Source organism: Poecilia mexicana, unplaced genomic scaffold (assembly GCF_051168715.1).
Source record: "Poecilia mexicana isolate PSO_F unplaced genomic scaffold, ASM5116871v1 scaffold_12, whole genome shotgun sequence".
NCBI classification, from domain to species: domain Eukaryota; kingdom Metazoa; phylum Chordata; class Actinopteri; order Cyprinodontiformes; family Poeciliidae; genus Poecilia; species Poecilia mexicana.
The window spans coordinates 15,381,882-15,404,443 of record NW_028263381.1 but is presented as its reverse complement, the minus strand read 5'-3'; the positions used below and the strand labels follow the sequence as shown (position 1 = coordinate 15,404,443).

General features: G+C 37.1%; 2 protein-coding genes across 3 annotated transcripts; one reads left to right on the top strand and one right to left on the bottom strand.

Moving 5' to 3' along the window:
* Nucleotides 1–10: 10 nt before the first annotated feature.
* On the bottom strand, nt 11–11,713 carry plgrkt (plasminogen receptor, C-terminal lysine transmembrane protein). Of its 2 annotated transcripts, XM_014983297.2 has the most exons (5): nt 11,579–11,713; nt 11,087–11,175; nt 2,104–2,234; nt 1,805–1,914; nt 11–878 (listed from the first exon to the last, which is right to left on the bottom strand). In XM_014983297.2, exons 2-5 carry the CDS (start codon nt 11,165–11,167, stop codon nt 751–753), a joined length of 450 nt encoding a protein of 149 aa, XP_014838783.1. In that variant the 5' UTR covers nt 11,168–11,175; nt 11,579–11,713; the 3' UTR covers nt 11–750. The 2 variants fall into 2 exon arrangements, with proteins under 2 accessions (XP_014838783.1, XP_087867126.1); XM_088011000.1 differs by lacking the exons at nt 11,087–11,175; nt 11,579–11,713 and adding an exon at nt 6,244–6,262.
* A 1,907-nt stretch (nt 11,714–13,620) lies between these two features.
* On the top strand, nt 13,621–22,562 carry LOC106915596 (uncharacterized). The gene is given in 14 exon segments (XM_088011001.1): nt 13,621–14,160; nt 15,483–15,552; nt 15,739–15,995; nt 16,504–16,600; nt 17,112–17,378; nt 18,175–18,285; nt 20,522–20,587; nt 20,808–20,856; nt 21,210–21,296; nt 21,298–21,318; nt 21,897–21,954; nt 21,956–22,085; nt 22,088–22,221; nt 22,224–22,562. Coding segments are annotated over 14 exon segments (1,632 nt in total). The 5' UTR covers nt 13,621–14,022; the 3' UTR covers nt 22,371–22,562.

The following is a 22,562-nucleotide window of genomic DNA, read 5'->3' as shown; positions in this document are numbered from 1 at the left end:
ATGAATAAAATGTTTTTGATTTTTTTATTCAAGAAAATGGCAGATTATTACAAAATAATATCCGAGATAATGTTATTTGTTGAGGCGCTTTACCAAGGTCTAGAAAGAGTTACATGTTGTCCAAAATTTTGATTCATCGGTTAGGATTTTCATTCTTAACATATTCCAAGATTATTATTTTTTTTATTGGCTTTACAAATACTTTCAATATGTCAGATGCAAATTATGCGAGTAAATATAAATGTACAAATAAAAAGCTTTGGTTTGATGACCTCAATTATTGAGCAGTGAAGCAGAAACTGAATATAAATATGGCATTAAATACTATGATAACAGCAGACAAAAACATAAATAAGTAATGATGGACGTTCTGCCCCCTAGTGGTCGGAAGTCATCACCTACGGTAATTTATCAGGAGCAAATAATGCATTATTGACAGTGTCTGCTTGTTACTATCACTTATATTTTAGACCACAACAGCACAGTAAATGTATACATTTAACTCATCTAAATCAGTTAATCTTCGTCAAGCCAATCAGCTTTCAGCAATAAGACCGCTATACAAAATCAAAACAGCTACAGATTTATTTCAAGGTTCATGATGTAGACTTGGTGCAAACCGCAGACTCCAACACGTTCAAGGAACCCAAATTGGACCTGACAGCTGTTCTCTATGATAAAACAGAAATAGCACAGGTGAACGCACCCGGTCGGACGGTTTGGATCTTGACTCGTGTCACAACTGATGAATCACTTCTCCAAAAAAGAGATGAGGCCGGTTTTGGCCCGGCGGGCCTTCTCTATGCTCTCGTACGTCGGCGTCCCCAGAGGCAGGTCCAAACGGTCGTGCTCAGACGCCATGATATTCTCGGCCTCGCCTAAAGGTGCAACGAAACCAAACGTAAATGGAATGCGGCGTACGGATGTCGTCTTCGACCCAAACATACGACAGTCACTTTTCTTCTGTAACCCAGAAACGTTTATCAGCAGTTCTGCCTCTGAAAGTCAGTACGTTTGAGCTGAACTACAATCACTTCTTCCTGTAAGACATTTAAGTAAATTTATAAGCATTGATGATCAGTTTGGACCTTTTAATTATGCTTCTAATTCTTGTTTTTTTTTTTTTTTTTTTTTTCCCCAACACTGGCTTACGCTTCTGAATATCCTAACAAACTTTCAAGGTTCTTAAACGTGTAAAATTTTGAAGCTGTGTCTGTTAGATCTACACAATACATTAACAACTTTTAGTTGTTATAAAAATGGTGTATATATCAAACATGACTTAAAAGAAATTTTACTCCACATTTTGATGCCTTGAAAATGAGCCTCTGTCTCTTTAAGAAGCTTCTACTCTGACATGCCACCCTCACTATGTCATCCCAATGTTTCTCCATTATGCAGTTTACAAACGGATTTAGGAGAGCTGGACTGAAAAGTAGTTGGTATGTTGAGCTCAGCAGATTCAGGACAGACAGGAGCTTTGTGAAAGCAAGTGTTTAGGCACCCCGAATGGTTGACTGGAAGATTTATCAAACATCCATGAAAGAATCAAAGCAACACTCCAGGTATTTTTTAATAAAAACATTACATAATATAAACCTAAAAAATGTGCCGTTTATAGATCGCCCTCTCTAAAAAAAACATTTAAAGTTGTCGTGCCATCCTGCCACCATTGACAAACAAGAGCCTGATTTTAAAAACTCAAAATCAAAATGACATTTATGCTCATGTCGCATGTTTGTTCATATCTCAACAGAAAAACCCCAAAGAGCATGTTTCTACATCTACATCCCAAAAGCCTCACCTCTCATCCGATAAATGAGCGTCCCATAGGCGCTGTCCATCTGATAGGCAAACACAAAACCGAGAGGAACAATCGGAGCCAACATGCCGGGTTTTTTTCTTTTAATGGCTCTGAGGATGAACAGACAAAAAGAAGAAATGTGTTCACATTTTTCTTGGCAACACATTTTATATTCGTCATCACCCAACATCCTTAACAACCAAGCAGCTGCGTTAACTTGCGTAGGTCGAAGCAGGTTTGCTTCTCCCAGCGATTTATTCCTAAAGGAGTGTAAACAGTGGGGCTGTTCCACCTCTCACCCTGCTGTTAGTCCCAATGTGGCCACTGCAAAGAAGGAGCCGAAGTATTTGAGAAACTCTCTGGACCAGGCAATCTGCATGGCCATCTGTCTTTCTCTCATCTGGTTCTGCATCAGGATCTGACGCTCCATCTATGCAGAAACACACAAGCATGAACAGATGCACATGAGGAAAGAGGACGTCATTAGACACTTAAATACAAAATGAAATGTGCATAGAGAACTTTATTAACGTGAAAATAATAAAATAACATTTCAATTTTAAATCATTTGGGTTTGATCCTTTCAGAATTTATCCCCACAAGAGCTAATCTGTTAAAGTTTAACTTGATGCCAAAAGGCAAAAAGCTTTACGAAAAAAAAGTACTTTTTTGTTAAATCCTCTGCTGTTTAAGGTCAGATAAGGTTACTGTAATTACCGTTTGGCAAAAACAACCATGATGGGAAGTTATATGCCAACTACAAATTCAAAAGTCTATATGACTCAAGCTTATTGAACTCTGTATCCACTCTATTCTTAAATAAAAATAAGGATCCAGGACTAGGCGGTATGGCTTAAAAGCCAATTTCTGATTTCAATGGACATGATTCATCACTTTTTTGTTAAAAAGAAATAAGCAATGACAGAAAATAATTTAAAAAAAAAATAGGCTTTCAACCATTCCCTCTGTGAGTTGACCTGAAATTAAACTTGAAATAAACAGAAGCTGTGAAACACGCCTAACAAACAAGATGCTCTCCTGATGCTTTCCTGGGTGGGCCAACATCTACGCAACTACGCAAACCCAAGGAGCGCATTAGTAAAAAAATAAAAATAAAAAATCCAGATTTTCCAAAAATTAAATCTTCAAAAACAAAAAATTTGATTACCTGATAAAAATTTGCTCATTTCTCAATCCAGACGTATCATGTCAAAGGCTTATAGGACAAGTTTCTCTATATTTTTGCATATTTCCCACATTCTAAACTTGAAACTACAGAAGGAGTCTGCCATGTCAGACGCTGCCGGGGTTAAATCAAGGTGGAGCCAGTCAGTCAGTCCAGGGTCAGGAATGCTGCATCCATGCTGATTAACCTGAGGAAGGTCAAAGCTTTGTTTTTAGCTTCCTGTTCGACACACGCACGCACACGCACACACACACACACACACACACACACACACACACGCAGACACACACAAGCCTGCATCCATTTAGATGAATACACGCATCCTGCAGAGCCCGACTGACTGACATTCTCAGTTAAAAAGCCTTTTATTTCCCAAAAGTGAAAGTGTCAAAGATGAGTTTTTGTTTTCAGCCACCAGGAAAGTGACTCTGACCTGCTGATGATACAAAGCTAGCATTCAGCTGAGCTTGACAATGTATGTGAAAATTGTCAATTGGACCGTTTCCCACAAGCTGTTGATTTGACAAATTTACACTGACAGGTGTCAAATAAAATTGCACAATTAACACAAAAAGATTTTCAAGTCATAAGAAGAGACATCTAATTTTTGGTGAAGAAAACGAGGGGGATGTGGGGGAGGGGAGAGGAGACATGGGACAAATGAAATAAATTGAATTCTTAGGAAACTGAACAAAACAGGGGCGTTTGTTTGAATGAGTCAGAAGCAATTTAATAAGACTTTATGAGGGAGTTGGCTACACTTTGATTCACTCCCAGCATGAAATGTCTTTAACTTGTCAAACGCCAGGCAAGGCCACTCAGTGCCTTCCTCAGGATGACAGTAGGCATGATAAATAGCCTGGCAACCCGTCATCAGCCACATCGGTCATTTCGCTGAAACTAAGATCCTTAGCAAGTCGAACACATTCAGAGTCTCGCAAAAACATTCATTCGCTTTGAATTTCTTCTTTTGTGATCAATATCCCACCCCCTTAACTCTAATTCCTTAAAATAAAATCTACAGCAAACAAGTGTCTTTATAAGCAGTGAAAAAAATTAATTAATTCTAATTTACTTATTAATCCTTGAGGTCGTTAGAGAAAATCAGGGAACAAAGTAAAAAAATATTGCCTTTATGAAAAAAAGAGAAGGAAGAACCTTCAGCAGATGATTGGTGGAAATTTTTGTCAAACTACCTCAAATGCTAGGTGGTGAATGCATAATGCCTATTGGTGCATTTTTAGCACATATCAAATATCTTACTGTAAACACTTTGCATAAACTGAATGTTTGAAGTTCCACCTAAATATTCCTAATTTACCTTCAAAATACTTTAATGCATGGATTTTGTGCTACATTCAAATTAATCTACAGTCCAAAATTCTAATTTTAATGTTGATTAAAATGCACACCACACTTATCAGATCTTATATTTGTACAGACTATGAAAACTGCGACTTTCCCTCCATTTAACAATAATGCAGCACTTTGTATTGGTCTATTGCATACAGGGAAGTTTGTTGGTTGTCACATGAAATGCGGAAAAATGTTCAAAGGGTATCAGACCAAAAATACAGATGCTTTTTATAAAGTGGCCTTATTTCTGTTGGTTTATGTGGCCTGGCCTCTTCTGCAACATTAACCAGATTTTGTCAGGTGATCTAGCTCCTTTTGTGCATTTCCATCTCTACCTGAACTCCATTTTTTCTTTTCATGTGAGAAAACAAAAAAGGTCCCTGCTGGTAAAGACATGATGCATTTCCTGAAGGAGGCCAGGTGGGTTAATCACAAACTAACGCTAGTTAGCTTTGGCAAACAGAGAAACTACTCAGCAAAGTCAACCTGTAATCATGAGGCCAAAGCGTCACTTCTGGGTAAAATTACAGTCTGAGCTACTTGCACTCACAAAGCGCAATCAACTCTTAAACTGAATTAATTGTATTTTCCTTAAATATACGGTTGGACTGAATGCTCAGAGTATGATCAGCTGCTGTGAGTTTTATATTACTTTAACCAACAACGGTCAAATGTGGCAAAACAAAAGTCCTACGCAAGGAGTTTCAGGAAGTCTTGAGAGTTTTGCAAAGGCAATAAACACACAGATGCATCACCAGGACTGAGTGTGAGTGCTTCAGTCTTTTCATTACACTCTGCAGGAAAAAAGACAACATTTGTTTAGGCATTACTTTTTCGAAAGTAATGCTTTAATACGCGCAAACGCTCTCAATGTTGCAGAGCAACAGAAACGCCATGGAGTCAGTCTAATATTATGACTTCAGAGTTCAGCGAAGAAAAATGATAAAGTCTCCACGAGAAAAGAAGAAGTCATGAAGGGGAAAGAGATGTTGATGCTCATTTCTTTCTGATGCTTTCTATTTCTATCTAAAAATCAGAAATGTTTTGCCTTAGCTCGCTTTGCATCACTTCCAAATATTTGACAAGCTGGAGAAATGTTTTATTTTATTTTATTTTTTTATGAATGTTAACTGGAAAGATTACAAGATCCAGTCCCCTGAAATTATCCATATAAGAATTACACTTTACAAGTTTCCATTAATTTATGGCAGACATTTCTACAGTGGGAAGTGTTTGGATATGGAGTTTGGAGTAAATGGATAGTGGATAGAAGGAAGGAAGCAAAGAAAGAAAAGTTAGGAGGATACAAAGAAGGGAGGCAGAATACAAGGTGATGACAAAACAGAAGGAAGGAGGAAGGACAAAGCAAAGACAAGAAATGAAATTATTAATGAATGAAGTAAGAGGGAAGAAAACAAGGATAGAAGGAAAGAAGAACACAAAGGAGAAGGTAGACAGTGAAGGAAGTGAAGGAAGGTCATTTGACAGGAAGGACGACACAATGGAAAAAGCCGAAGGGAGGGCAGCAGGTAACACGAAAACGACAGAAAAGAAGCAATGACACGGGGGAGAAAAGACAGCAGGACACAAAAGAGGAAAGAAGGAAGTTACCGTAAGGAAAAACATGAGGACGAAACTGAGGAAGGAAGAAACAAAGAACAGAAGAAATAAAGGAAGGCCAACAAGAACATTTACAAGGATGACAGGAAAGACACAAAGAATCTTAGGAAACATTAAGTCTGTGGGAAATGAACAAAATCTGGAAACATAAATAGCTTTACACACCCCATACTTCTCCAGACTGGAGTTACAAAAAGTATACTTTAGCAATGTTTCAAACGTTAAATGAGCTAAATAGCTTACATCGAATAAAAGCATTAGTCACAGTTACACTTACTGCAAAAGATCCCTAGAGGGAAACATGGCCATTCAGAGTCAATGCCTGACTACTATGACTGTGACCTGGGAATGACTGGAGGTTTTAACCATGTGTTTTTTTCGGAGTTTTAGCAGAAAGTTTCACAGCTCTATTAAACGTGAAACCAGCCCTCGGAATCCACTGATAGCACCAGCGACACGTGCTGACCTCACCGATGACTCGTTCCAGGAAGTGGGAACTTACAGCAGCGTTAGAGCCGAGCGCTCCGGTAACGAGAGAAGCTCTCGTCTCGGCTGAGTAATGTTTCGAAGCAGAAACCCGTTGAGGCAGAAACTAATACGAGTCAGTGGTTCTAGAAAGTGATGATGGTGCACATTAATGAGAACAGAAACCATGAAATGGCCCAGGTGGATGCATTACACTTAACTGTAGAGAGAAAAGTCAAGTAGAGTACTTACTGATTTTTCGTCGAATCTGAAACAGACTGCAAAGACTAACTTAGGTGAACGAATTCAGCCACTGCTCAAACAACTGCTTGGTAAAAGTCAATAAGGAGCCCATTTGGGGTGGGGTCCAGTTAGCATCCTTTTGATCAAGATGCCTCAACTTTGACTTTGTGTATATTAATGTCTAACTCCAAGTTTATCTCATTATTAGATCTCCAATGCTTCTTTAGACACAAAGTTTAAAGCATTCTGCCAGGACCTAAGTCCAATAAGAAACCTGTGGGGTGAGTTGAGGAGAGGCAAACATTAAAGACATGTCAGAACCGATCTGAAGAGAGCTTCTTCACAGCAGGAGTACAGCCCAGCCATTGTCTTATAACACTCAAAGGATTTTCTCAAGATAAGCATTGGAGTTTCCTGAATCTTTCAATGAGTGATGATGCAATAAAAGTCGGGCTTCCTTCTGAACTCTTTAGCGACAGTGCCAGTAAATATGGAACGGTGTTACCGAAATGGCAGTTTTAACTTGATGACATCTTAGTTGTTCTGAAAACTTTGATGAGAATTTAATTCGATATGCGTTCTTGGAAACAGGGCGAAACATTCGCATGACAAAGTGGTTTTGAGAAAGACCGCACAGGCCGAGACAGTGACTGGAAACGGCAGTGGAGAAAAAGTGAGAAGAAGAAATGAGACATGAATCCAACCTGAAGGTGGCAAAGTGAGAAGAAAATGAAGCTAAATCCAAGCCAGAAACTCACTGACATTTATAAGGGCTTCAGCCTGAATCAAATTCGGGCAAAAACTTGAGAAAAAAAAAAGTGCAGAAATCATCACAAATCAGCCTAGATATTCACACTTCACTGTAGCAGCTGTTGGGAGGGGAAGTCAGACAACAACACAGAGGGAAGCACACACTCAAAACAAGTAGCGCCTACATACGATCGGTGATTGCTTTTTATGCCACTGATAAACTCAGATATGTGGCAACCTGGAATAACTAAGTTTCAACGCAAAGTTTTAATCAGCACATCTCATAGATCTCAGATTAGTTTCGCTTAAGGCTTTTTCTCTCCAATTAACACCAAACAGAAGAAGGATTTACGGAAATACATGAGCTCCCGAGGCGATGACACACTTTCCAACAAACATATTGGGACATGTAAAGTTAGTCAGGCAAACTGCACCGGAAATGATCTTGATCAAACCAAACCTGTCAATTGCAAATGCACAATACAAGAATTGTAGGAGTGGATACGACAATCAAATACCTTATCATGGAAATCACACCCAAAAACACTTTTCATTTTGAGCGGTTAAACACAAAGAAAATCCACAAAACCCCACGGGGTTCATGCCAACTTCACCCACAAGGAGATTCCAACCCACAACCTTTTTACACTTGACCACTGCACCATCATGCTGCCCCCTGTCACAATCCATCATGTGCTCAAAGAATACAGAAGCAACTCAACGAAATTCCTGGAGGGATTACATTTCAGGGAGGCTTCTCAGTAAGATGCGAGCAGAAGTTTACTCTCTGCAATTGTGCAACTTGGTTTCCAAATGCTCTTTGTGTAACTTCTCTACTGGCCTCAAGTTGACATTTACATGCTGTCCCAACCCGATGGAGAGGCGTTCTTCCTCTTTGGTAAAATTATTAAGAATAATACAAACAAGTTTCACCCTCATAACCCTGCAAAGACAGAGAATGTAAAAATGAATGAATGGAAATCCTACTAAAACTCTAAATAACATCTACAAACTAAAAAAAGTTGCAAGGCTGATGATATGCACCTCACTAAAAAAGATGCAGCATTTTGAAATAATAATAAAAAAGTACATCAGTGGAGCAAAACATGGGCAGCTTCTCAAAAGGAATCAAGCTGGGATCTAATATCCAGTGTTCTTTACGGCGCTTCGAGGCTTTTTTTTATTTTTCATTTCCAAATTAGTAAACAATGTAGAGTGCAAGGCGAGACCTTGGCTCACCTCCATGCTCACATTAACACAAAACATGGTAGAGAAGAACTGCTCCAGCTAGCAGCCAAACATTTTCCAGAAAAAAAAAAAAAAGAGGCAATACCTACGTCATTCCAATGCTTGCATTAGCTTTAAAGGCATGCGTCAGAAAAATCAGACCAATATCCAGTAAATGTTATGGTGGATCTCTGGAGGCCATTATTCAAACACAATGACCGAGTAGCTTTGACTTAAGGCAACGGCACGACAGGGATCAATTAGCCGTGACCGACGGGACGTAAAAAAAACAGACAAAGACATTTTTGACATCTTAATGCAGGGGGAGGCAACGACGTAGCTTTGTGTAGACATTTTAAAACGACAAGGGTCACTCTGACTTATTCAATTAGGCAAATTAAATTTCAAATATAAAGTAGTTAAATTATTTCATATAATTGACCAGTAAGAGCTCTCACCCTCGGTGACCCAGGACAGTTTTACTGAATGTTTCATCTACTCCACATTTTTATTTCTTTTTTTTTAATTACGTTGCTTAAAGTGTGCAATTAAACTGTATAGAAAGTGTTTCTGAGTGTGTGAACTATAAAAACTGAAAGCTCTGCATTGAGGCTATGAAACAATGCAGAGCCACTTCAGTAATGCATAAATATGCATCTAATATCCCTCAATGAATCACCTTCAGGACTCAGATGAGTCGTGAAATTCAATTGCCAAACCTTTGGCATCGCTGTATTGTGTTGTATTAGTCATCATCTTCCACGTTTAAAGCTGAAAAAAAAAAAAAAAACTGAGAAGATTTCAGGTGCAGACCACAGAGAGACCCTTTTGGGTGTAAATGTTATAATTTTGTTGACATTATGACACTCACGAATCCCACCTGCTGCTCGACGGCTTGCAGGCATGAATGAATCAAACTAAATTATCTCTAATGGAGAACATGGGTGGGGAGGGGAATAATATTTTGTTTGAATTAAAAAAAAAAAAAAAAAACGGAACAAAAAATAATAACGAGAGCAATAAAATCCTGTTTCCTCCAGATGGAAATACGAGGAAAGCGTTGAAACGGTGGGTTTGTGACTCATAAGCAAAACAGAAACGCCCGACGGACAAGACAGGTCAGTGTTTCATTCTGATGTATGGATGCAACATCTACCCAAGCATCCATGCCGTCATATTTTGAGTACGTTATTTAATGAATCCAGGAAACATCATGAATATTCATCCAACCTATCCTAGAAGGTATTTGCATTCATCTCCCTTTACTCTGCTATCCCCAAATAAAATCTAGAGCAACGAATAAGCTCCTTCATTTATGTTTCTTATTTTAGAAACAATAGAATAACAGAATGATTAAAACCAAAGAACACATACAGGTAAGGAATACATTTTCATAGGCAATTATAAATGGTCTAGGTTACAAAATGTTCACCTCTGTATCACGTCCGACAGCCCTGTGGAAAGAGTAGATGCCTTACAATCTGAAAGTTAAGGGTTTAATTTCAGTTTCCTCCAGTCACATGTTGATGTGGCCCTGGCACCTAAACCAAAGCCAATCTGTGTACTGGTATGAAGGTGCGACTGGTAAATGTGGCTCTAAAGCATTTTATAAATTCAGTCCATTTACAACTGTTTGAACAGTAACAGAGGCTTTTTACCTCATGAGTGGATATCTCTTATTGCAGGTTTACAGAAGGTTTGGTGAAATATAAATTAAAATAACATCGTGTTGCTGCCCTGCCCATTCTCATTCAGTTACTTTCAGAAACAACGTCTTGTCTGATCCCTGAGAGGATACATGCAGAATAGCAGCGACAGACATGATGAGACCAAGGATCTTCTCCTAACACATTATTCAAATGTTCGACTTGGTGATGCATCTGCTGCATTATGATTAAATCGTCAGTGCATGAGCATGGTGACGCATCCTGCTCAGCAACGACTAAGACTAGAAGAACCTAAGCAAATATCTTAACTTTTCTGGATATGTATTTGAAAGGTATACATGTTGTATACGTATAAGTTTGTTAAAAGACAAGAAACACAATTAAGGAGAACATGGGCCTGCTCATGAAAATGGCACAGTTGAAAAAGAGGAGACAAATCTGCCATTCACGTCACTTTTCTGTGCACCTTTCAGTAGCAATTTTGCTAGAACTCAGGCTTCTCATCTGGCTTTTTAGTCAAACATTGCACATGTGACTCATTTATAAGATTCACTTTTTTGTTTCTCAATATTGAAAAACACTCTATTAAAAATATAAGATGCTATGGAAACATTTTATAGCTAATCAGTGTAACTCATGACCACCAACCTGAAGCAGTCCGCAATGATTTTAATTAATGAACTGATGCATCTGATTAAAAATTTAACAACCAAACTCCTTTAAAGTACAGTACCAGCTTTTAATGGCGGTGGAGTCACCTTGACTTACCTGCAACCGTGAATTGTGAAGCATGAACTCCTGCTGCTTTTGCAAGTTTGCGTCCATGGATTTAGACATGAGAAAGCCCATGTTTGAAACTGAGAAGTAAAACATAGAGAAAGACGAAAAGTTATTCTGCAACTGAGACAAAAGCAACAATATATTTTTTTTCATATTACAGTGGCCTTGCCAGTGCTACAGAGCAAATAAGTCCTTGTTTAGCATGGGGTTAACTACAGTCCGATGCTTTAATTAACCCAATAAGCAAATATAAGCACATTCGCTTACAGTTTCTATTATAAAACCGAATGATCTGCATTGTGCATTGCTAAAACACTTGAGACAGTTTCATACATATCATTTCAGTTAACTCGGAAAACAAATGACAGGAGCTAATATGGCTAACCTAATTAAATAGCTTATTCTGTTCCTCCTTAAAAGATTTCGTTTTAATCCATTACGTTTAAGTTTTGGCTAACTATAAATGAGAGTTTTACATACCTAGAATACTTTGAGATGTAAAAGTAACAGGAACTATATTACAAACAGAGAAACATTCAAGGGTTTTTATGAAAACAAAGGCAACGTGAGCTGCGGTTCTAGAAACGGAAGTTTATTAATGCCTTACTTCCGGGTAGATCTTCAAAATAAGTTACATATTATTGTTTTTATTCGTTTTAGTTAACTTAGAGATGTCGGTTTTATAAATAACAAAAGCTATTTTTCAGTTTCTGCACAAATTAGAGTTAAAGGTGGATTAAATCTGTTTGCCAGCTGCTGTTATTATTTTGTGTGCAGTAGTGTCTCACGCTGCTGCAGAGAAAAGACAGAGAAATGGCTCCCTCTGTTGAAAAACAAGGTTTTTAAAGATTATATATTTAAAATCTAAACTAAGAACCTGAAGAAAAAAATATTTATACATTTCCAGAAATGAGAAGGAAATATAAATAAAAAAGCTGAAGATATATAGAATTTCTTCCAAGTCTACAACACATTTTACACTCTATGTATGTTATGGACATATATTCAGGCTAAAAAAGAGACCACACCCTTTGATAGTTCTATTATTTCTAGGGATTTATGTATTAGAACATAATAAAATCAATTTGTTCTCTACCAACATCAAGAGTAAAAACACACAAATACTTCCATAATTTCAACATTTATTAAGAAAAGATTTAGACCGCAAGTACGTCCTAGATTCATCTAACTTAAGCAGAATAATTTTTCTCCGTTAACTCTTCTAGACAAAACAAAGTCAAATTTCTTACCTTTCATTGGGACTGTAAAAAAAAAAAAGGAAAAAAGGGGGGAAAAAATTACAAAAAAATCTTACCAGGACTCTTTCTGGTAGCATCATTTAACATTAACATCTGAAATTAGCAGAGGAAAAGCAGTTTCCACACAAGAGTTTTCACCCATCTCAGAAACCTTCCCTGTTGTGACAGGTATCATTTTGGCTTGAGTCACAGGGGGAGGTAGCATTAACAACAATAGCTTTCCAGGAGATACATTGAAAAATGGTAAAGGATTTTAAACTCTGAGATAACATTAGAACTGGTAAAAATCAGACACAGACTATTACCAAACTGGAAGGAAGATTGTTGTGTACCTGCATGGACAGGAAGAAAAAATAAATCACTGGCAAACCCACAAAATTTTCCTCAGTCACATTGTAAAGATATCATAGTGATATGTGCCAGAGATAAACAGTTAAATTATCACATACCTTTCTTGCAGAACAGGTGGGAATTCCACTTGGCTGGCAGCAAGGCTGTGGATGGAAACTCAGGGTTATTTAAATTTCCTGTTTTTTTTTTTTTTTGTGTTTGTTTTTGTTTTTTTGGAGATTACATCTTGTGAACGTGTACGTATTGTGTTGGGAACATTGTTGTTGTTCTGGATTGTACATTTAGAACTGCATTTGCATACAGTGCTTGAAAAACCACAAATTGTTTGCTATATGGCACAAGGTACAACAAAAGAAAGATATAAATCAACAAATTGTTTATTCAAAAAGTAGCCAAAAGTTTTCCCTTTGTCTCCTTAAACCAGGGATCTAGATATTTTGATCAACAGTTCCAGCTGGTTTGTCTAATTTATTTATTGGTCGTTTTGGTCATTTACCTATTTTAGCAGTTCTGATGTTTTCTTATTCAACGTTTCCACAATCAGTTACCTTCAGGGGACAAAATACATTTGTGCAATGGAAAATTTGATGGAGACAGAAAAAGATACGCTGATTCAACTTTTTAAATAAACATGAGTCAGTCACTGGCAGAAAGATAGCTACATAGTTTTCAAACAGTCCCTAAAGCACTGTCCCTCCTCCACATGCTGCTGCTCACTGCCAAGCTGGCTGACCCTTACAAGTCAGCTATTTCGAAATATAGATGGCAAAAAAAAAAAACAGAGTCATGGTGAGAAAACCACAAGTGCACCATGCACCCATGTGGTATTTCTATTACTAAGTGACATACTTAAGTGGAGGTCCTGCCTGTTGCCTACCAGAGCTGATAGTTCAATATTAACTTGTAAAATCACATTGTTATTCTTCTGGACTTACTGTATCCTTGTATATTCACCTAGTCATAAGACAAATCGAATAGCTTCAGTTTTGAGTGAGAAGTTAATACTGTAATAATATATGAACACTGAAATTAATGTCTGTGTTAATTTTTACTTTAGTTTTTATTCTTTTAAGTTATTTACTGTACGTGAGTTTTTTATTATATTACTTTACGTGCGACATAATGTGATTCACAGTTAATTAAAGAAGCTCCTGGTTGCTCATGTTGGTGAGAAATTATGGTTAAGTTCTTATTAAAGAAAAACAAAAACAAAACAAAACAAAACAAAAAAAAAAACGCGCTGTCACTTTTACGGTAATGGTGACTGGGCTGGCTTAAAAAAAAAAAAGGAGAATCCCGAGACACCACTCGAGAATGTGGGGAAAAACAGGGTATAAAACGCACACTGAGTCAGCCGCGTCTCATTTCTTCACGCCTTCACAGATCCTGGACGCTTTTTTACGCCGTTGCCGGTTACGGTGGAAACTGCGCGTCTTCTACTCGCTGTCTATGGTAGGTCCTCCGTAGTAAAATATGTAATTCGGTCTTTATATCTACATAGAGACAAGTTTAAATACTTCTTTACATCGTTTACTTACAGTTTTACAATTTTTCAAACACAGTGAACACATAGTATGTAGTAATATTTGTGAAGTCGCTGATGAGCAGCACGCTTCAACTTTATTCATGTGACTGAGTTAAGTTAGATAAAGCCATGTGATGGGGTGGGTCACTTTAGGAGGAAGAACCTCCTCTTTATTAGAACCGCTCGGAGAGATTACTGGAGCATTTAATCGTGAAGGAAGAAGGAAAGAGTACATGACAATACAAAAGGTTGATTGTATCAGTCTGCAGGTAGGACAGCACTTTGAGTATTAATCTGTTTATAGCTTTCAAATTTTTTTTTGCTTTACTTAGCCTTGATTAGTAGTTGCAGCTACCTATTTTTATTATTCACATAGTCATACTAGCTTTTGTCTGTCTATTTTAGTAGCTTAACTATAGTATGTTTTAAAATATTTTAAGAGTTAGTTATTTGTTTTGTTAGCACTACCAACATTTTTTTTTAATTTATTTATATTTTTACAAATCTCCTTTTATGGAAACTGCAAGCATGGCATGTGTTTATATTCCATGATAACTTATCTAGGTTTTTATGCTGTCTTGATAAGTCTGGACAAATAGAGGATTTACATTTACATCTCAACTTGATTTTACTATTACAGTATTTTGAGTTTTCAAAAATAAGAAAAAGCCATAATGCCACCTGCTAATGAATTGCAGGTACCAACTTTTACCAACGGTGCTTTAAGGAATCTGCATTAACTGATAGTCCAGTCCTTATTTGATAAGTCAGAAAGTTAGCCGAGACCCAAAGCCAATTTCGGCTTATGTTGTTAAGTCATTTGTGGAAGTCATAGGTGGTTAGCACTAAATATTTCGTAAAACATATTCATGGCAAAACCAGATAAGACAGTTCACTGCGTGAAAATATTTTGCTGTTGCCATGAAGTTCTTCGTTATGAATCATCCTGCCGAAGAAACATGATGTTACCCAGAACTGAACACACATATTTGTATTTTTTGTGGTTTCCTGATGTCATCTAAAATAAATCGCCAGACAATAGGTTTATTTGCAACAGCAAGAGCTTAGTCATACTTAGGTCAGTGATGAAAAAATGCATATCTCAGCATCATGTGTTGTTGATTATTTGAGTGTCATGCACTTTACCAGAATGTTCAGCTGAGCTGCATCTGCAAAGTGTCTTGTGATTATCTGTGACCAAAAGTTTTCAATATTTTGTTTACACTTTTTTTTTTTCCCCCATTCTTAGATTTCAATGGACTTGGTCATTGTTGTAGCTCTTGTAGTTCTGCAAGTGTCCCTGCAGCCATCTCTTGCAGGTGGGTAGTAACTATAAACTTGTGAAACACGAGGAAAGCTTTCTGTTCCAGTTTGACACTCAAGCTAACTTAAATCTGCAAAGCAAGCTTATCACTTAAATGAAACTGATGTTTAATGTGTGTGTATACCATGCATTTTGTGCCAAGTTTATCCTAAAACATCTACTACACATTATTGTCTTGCAGCCTTGTTTACAGTGGAGGCAGAGCACACTTCATATAATTCTGAGTATGGAGGAAGTGTTGTGATGGGCTGCAGGTTTTCTTCCAAACCAGCAAATCCTCAAAATGACCTCAAGGTTATCTGGCACTTTACGGACGCCGGTCCGGATCAGGAAGTGATACGGCTAGTTAACAACTTGGAGAGCTCTGTGTCTTCAAAGTTCAAGGGTCGAGTGAAGCTTCTCACCGATGAACTGAAAAATAGCTGGGCAAAGATACAGGTATTTCTTCTTTTTTATTATTTATTTACTCAATATGAACAATACAAACACACTGATGTAGACCAGATGCGATGTAGTTTAAGCATTATAGCAAACGTGCAATTTTTTTTAATGCCTGGCCACAAGAAGCTTTTCTCTGTAGAAAAAGAAAAATCAAATGTTTCTGGCACCGAATCAGTTTCCGTTAACCAGTGTCTACAAAACAATTGTCAGATGACTGATGAGACATTTGGGTAATTTCTTGATGCCGCATGTTACTTGCCTGTTTGAACTTGCCAACATATTTTATGGTGCTAAGAATAACTGACGCTGAAGTTTGTTGTTTCTTAATCCTGTTAGGGCAATATGTGCATTAGAAATATGCAACACAATCTTGTGATCTTGTTTTGTTGTACTTCATTAAATGCTTAGAGACAGAAGTAGAAATGCAGTTATGATTCAAGCTCATTTGAAGTAGTTTGTCTTATGGTATATAAACATGTTTTTTTTCTTCCATCTCACTTCACAGATATCAGATCTCAGGATCACTGATTCTGGGATGTATCAGTGTTTGGTTCAAACAACAGAAGGGACCGATTATAAAACTATAGCTTTGTCAGTTGGAGGTAAGATCATGGTTTGAGTCCGTTTCGATGTGCATTTTTTGTTCATTAGCACATAGCTTTTGTTCCAGGAATGGTCTTGCTCATTGACTGTTGCACATGGTCATTTCTGGGCAGTTAAGAGTAAAACTCATTTTGAAAGTGAAACTAAACCCATCACTGTTCAGTTTGATAGAGAAAAAACTTGAGAACTTATCAGATGCAATTCCTTGCAGAAGTATTCACATGCCTAAAACATTTTTTTTAGACTTTATTAGGATTTTGTTTGATTTTTCAAGCCAAAAAAGTGCAAAATTATGAAATCAAAGGAATAGTAGGTGTGTAATGACAATATTGTAACAAACAAAAATGTGCAAAGTCCGACATCTACTTGTATCCTGTGCCTCCAAAGCATAAATATGCTTTCATTTAAGCCAATCCATTATATCTGAACCCAAACACAACATCTGAATTCTTGTTTACAATATTTATTCTAATAAAATGTTGCTAATCTTAATTTTTTATTCTTTTCTAGCACCATATCACTCGATCTCAAAACAGATTGAGAGGACGGCAGAGGGGGATAAAGTGGTGTTGACCTGCCAGTCTGAGGGATACCCTGTGTCCCCCGTTGTGTGGCAGGACGAGCGCCTGCAGAGTTACATTTCCAACACCACGACGACAACAACGCCAGACGGTCTCATTAAAGTCATCAGTCAGATTGAAGTCAGCTCTTCAGAGAAAACAAAATACACATGTAACTTCACAAAAGACCACTCGTCTGCAACATTTCACATTCCAGGTAAATTCTTAACATTTGTGAAGGTTTTTTTTAAGCTAGTGCTCAAAGAGCTTGCTTCAGAAAGGTGCTAAATGGCAAAAGAATCAATTCTATAAGACGTTTATGTCTTATAGAAAATTTACTGACTCTGAAAACCAACAAGAAATGATATAATCTCCAGTTTCCTGTTTTGTGCATGCTTCCCCTCCCTTTATTTATATCTGAAATTAACTCTCAGCCTCCCTCAAGTCGACATGAAAGCAAAGCTGTCTTTGCACCTTCCTCCAGTGGCAAAGAGATACGAGAATTACCCCCTTCTTTTTACTGCAACTGTAGGTGTTTTGGAACAATTCAACATCGTGTAGGGGTGCTTGGAAAAAAAAAAATCATCAGATTTTTTTTTTCTTTTGATATACGGTCTGCTTTTTAGTTTCACTGGAAAGTGTATTCTAAAAGATTAGAGGCAGAACTTGATCAGCTTAAAGTAGAGAGGATCCAGTATTCTTTAGGAAACAATGAAAACCGCCAACAAAAACAGTAAAAGTAATCTGGAAAGTTCTTTTGAAGCTCAGCACAAATACTGTTGCATAAGGCTAAACTATTCCTACTTCACAGCAACTATTAGTTTTGCTTTTGTCCACTATGGGGAAGTCTGCTGCAATTTGTTTTTGGTAAATTTGGTTCTTTCCAAAGTGGTTAAAAAAAAAAAAAAAAAAAAAAAAAACATCTGTGGACATCAACAAAATGTTTGCATACAATGGCTGTCCAAGATGAATATAATAAAAGAGGTTGCTCTGTATTTTCTCTCTTACTACAGATGATATACCGCCCCGTCAAGGAGAAAATGACATCCTCATCGTTGTGCTGTGTTTAGGATTAGTACTGACTGCCACCGGTCTTGGAGTGGTCATTTACAGACGCCGAAAAGGTAACTACCTGCTTATTCTATTAAATACAGAACCAAAACTTATTAATGTAATTTATTAGTATTTTTGTCAACATTACATTGTCAAAAAATGGTCATCAATCCATCCATCCCTCAATCTTATCTTGGTCGTGAACTCTGGGGTTTTTCTCAGGACATCCTACCACTGTTTTCTTATTTTATTTGTTTTGCAGCTTAGTGAGAAATCCCTGCCTGCATTTATAATGTAATCACTAAAGCTTTTTAATTTGTTGGTTTGCAATGCTACTATCTGGAAAAAAAAATCTACCAAGAACCAGACAGTCTGAATAGCAATATAAATCATTATTTGCAGCACATTCTACAAGTGTTTAGATTTTGTTCATAAGCATTTGCACATATATTACCTCACCATATAATTCCGACCACTTTTAAGTTTCAGATCACTATACAGTTACTGAAGAAAGTATTTGTGAAAATCTGAATATTCTCCTGTTGAGTAACATCTACCTTTTTTTAAAGGAAGCATCAGTCTGAAAAAAAAATAAAGCTAATAATTTTCCACATTTGGGAATTTTAAATGCCTTTGCAAACATAGATAAATTGTGAAAGAAAGTAAAACAAAAAGTGATACACAGATCTAGAAGAGATGCATAACAGACCTGTGGGAAAGGGAAGCATCACTGGAGTCTGACTTTCACATTGGTTCTTTATTTAGCTTTGCTGCATTGCTAGAAAATTCTGGAGTCTCTCTCTCATGTTTTTAGTGTTTGACCTAAAAGCTCAAACAACCTGACATTACTGCCAGTGCAGTTCGCAGCATTTTTTATATCCTTCCTGTTCCGGAGACATGCCACCTAACTTTAGTTCCGTCGCTAAAGAGATGAAGAAAAAAAAAGAAGAAGAAGAAAAAGGCTTTGTGATAAAGTCAACAACAATAAAACATTATTTCAATGAGAAATATAAATCTAGTTTTTTTTTTTATGTATGGCGATGGCAATGCAATTTCCACTTGAAAGAAGAAGCGTTTCTCAAAATGTTTTTGACGATCTCATGCTTGATTTAGCGCTGTACCTTTTGTAATTTAAATTGAGTGGAATTTCACCAGCATGTGACATGTTGTGTTTATACAAGTCATGTGAGCATGACTTTGCTTTTTTTTATTGTTGAAGTTGAGGACTTCATGAATCTGCCTGGAATCACCCAGCTTGGTTTTCATCTGCTAAAAGGGAAATTCACAGCTATTTGTGAATACGTAGGTGGTTTTTGGGTCCAGCGCTTGTTCACCTCATCATCCAAACTAACACCCCCTTCACTTGTACACTTATTACACACACTTTCAGATAAACGATCGGGCTAATCTGACAAGAAATCCTGTTTGAGTTACGGGTATAGAAATCTCCGGGTGATTAAATTCAGGAAACGTCAGCATTCTCAGCGATACTTACAAGAATATTGTTTTCACACAAAGTGTTAACTATGTAAATCAGAGACGGAAAGAAAAATGAAGTCATGCTCTTGTAATAACACCTTAACATTATCATACAGCACCTTCCACATTTGTTGGCATCACTATAAAAGTGTAACAATTCTTAAAATAAGAAAAGACATCCCAAATTAAGAAATAATTATTTTTTAAAGACACTATGGCTTTATCTTGAAGCCATTTCTTAATTTCTGCTTAGCATAAGTACAAGTTCTTGTGTTTCCCTCTTTGTTTAGTAGCTAATTGAAACTGGCCTATTGTTACATATTTGTACCTCAGAGTAAAAGGATGTTATGTTATAGTTCCTAAATACTCTGATCCACATTTAAAAGGAAACGGTTGCAGTGAAAATGATTCAGCTACATTTAACTGAATTGTTAAGATTACGAATAAGTGTGGGAACCAATAATCTTATTAGTTACTTAATGTCTGGATTTTTCCTAAATTTTCATTGTGAGATTATTATTATGCAACAAAAGATAATTTAATCATCTTTACTAAAGTTAGCATAGCATTTTTTGAAAAGTGCTGCGTTTTGTTCCTAAACTTCAAATTCCAAATTTGTTAAATGTGTAGCAAGAGAAATTAATAGAAAACACACTGTAAACCATCAGTTTAAAGCTAATATGTCTTATTTCAATGTTAATGTGCTGCGTTATGGTTTTAGAGGCAGACAGACCATCCACCGTTTTTTTCCTTGTATTCATGCTTTTGTATATTTTTATCAAACATTTTGCATCAACACACTAAATCAAAGGTCCCCTTGTTTTACAGGTGCCAGAACTTCCAGGACCCACAGCTGCCTGGCCGGTGATGAGGAGTCCACGTCTGCAGCTGCCTGTAAGTCTGAACAGCTCCATTCTTCTGCACCTGAACAACAACTTTACTAACGTTTAACAGCTACAAAAAAGTCCATTGAAGTCAAATCACTGATATATTAGATCTGGTATACGTTTACACTAGTGATGATTAAATTAGTTGACAATTATTAACTCTGGAACTGATTAGCTGAGTGGTTAAATAAGTCCCCTGTTTTCCTGACATGTTAATTTCCCCTCAGGCCTGCAGAAAGAAAAAGGAAACGAAGTTGAGGAAATAGTTATTACTGAAGGTAAGACGTGACGCTGATTTACGATACTGTTGTGTTGTTTGATGTCGGTTTCTTGTTGTCCACAGTGACATGGTCCTCTACCATCATCACTGCCTTTAGGTTCCAGTAAAAGCCTTTAGAAGAGAAAACAACTATCTAAAAAAAAGAAAGAAAAGAAATGAAGTTGAAATACTACGCTAAATGCATAAAATAAAAGAACGCTTACTAATGTAGAAAACTATGTCTAGGCAAATCCACCTATTTTAGACACAATTATATAAAACTATATGTTCAAGAAGGAAGTAAAACAAGAACATCGTTTCTTTTAACATTCTCTTTCATCGAGTTTGTTTTTTTTGCTGCGCGTCCCACGGAGGAAAATCTGAGATTGCGTCTGAAAGCCCGTTACTCCGAATTCTGTCTCGCTACAAAGAAACGAGACACCTCTGATAGTTTCGCCGCCTCACAGGCTGCAAAACAAGTGAGTCAGAGAGACAGTTTTCCAATCCCATTGGAAAAAATAGCAGACTCCTCTTCCTTTCTAATCTCACTTACAGAAAGCCCAACAACTTGAACTGCAGGAAATTAAAACGATTCCAAGGTCAACTGATTCTTTCAACCCAGGCATTGTAGCTACGCAACTGCACTAATTTCTTACCCATAGGCAATTTCATACTCAAAGCAATAGTTTTTCTGTTAAGTATTTTTGCAACTTATGCAGATGCTCAAAAGTTTGCTCATATTTCAACCTAATTTAATATTAATATATAAAAAAATGTTGTATTACACCTTATTTATGTTCATTTCTGTTTTGATCCCCATGTTAGCCACTTGACCCACATGGTGAAAGGATGAAATGACCCTCACCCAATTAAAACTCCCATTCGCTAGTAAATCAAACTGTCAGTAATTAAAATGTCTACATATAAATAAAATTAATTATATGTAGACATTTTAATTACTGGCAGTATTTACATTAGTGTCATGAAACTAAGGGTTTGTACTGATGCCTTCAGCTGTTATACAGTTCAGAATTACAGAGCTTATTTTTATTTTCAGGGAAGGGATGCCAGTGAGACTCCAGGATCTACTCCCAAGTACCGGTGAAGTCTTGTTACCTGAGGGAGGGACCTCCTGGAAGAGGGAAAACAACCGTAGCCGACATCCTGCCCTCATCTTGGACCAATGCTGCTTCTAATTTCCTTGATGCCAGCTTTCTGGATCTTCTTATGTACGTCAACTGCAGCACCTGAGAGTTGACTTGCTCCAGGAAGCAACAAGGCGGCTCTCTTTTGGTGAAAAGATATCAGCGGAGAAGTTGAGGACTGTTGTGTCCCAGTCCGACAAGACTCTGCTGCGATTGGGTAAAAACGGGAGCCGCTTCTTCTTCATGAGACTTTGAGGAGGTTTCTAATTGAAAGAGGATCTTGTAGAGGATTAGTCACATCCTTTATATGCGACTGCGCTGCTCTTGAGAAAGATCTGAAGACGAGCTCGGCACTAACGCGTCGAGTACAATCTGCAAAGTACTGAGGACACAATGGCGATGAACAAAAAACATGTCACTTTTTTTGAAGAAATGATAGTATGTATAGTTTTTTTTATAAAGCCCAAATATGCTGCAAAGTAAACACATTTTAAAAAGTATGTGCAATAAATATAGACTTTTGTATTTTTATAATTTGACTTTGTTGTCTACTTAATTAAAGAGACTACATTTTCACA

What these genes read in the sequence shown, in the direction of transcription:
- plgrkt (XM_014983297.2), bottom strand. Translation starts at nt 11,167, where the DNA reads ATGGGCTTTCTCATGTCTAAATCCATGGACGCAAACTTGCAAAAGCAG. An exon ending in TTCACAATTCACGGTTGCAG is followed by an intron (nt 2,235 to 11,086) that starts GTAAGTCAAGGT and finishes GTTTCTGCATAG; the next exon opens with ATGGAGCGTCAGATCCTGAT. An exon ending in GCTCATTTATCGGATGAGAG is followed by an intron (nt 879 to 1,804) that starts GTGAGGCTTTTG and finishes TTGCACCTTTAG; the next exon opens with GCGAGGCCGAGAATATCATG.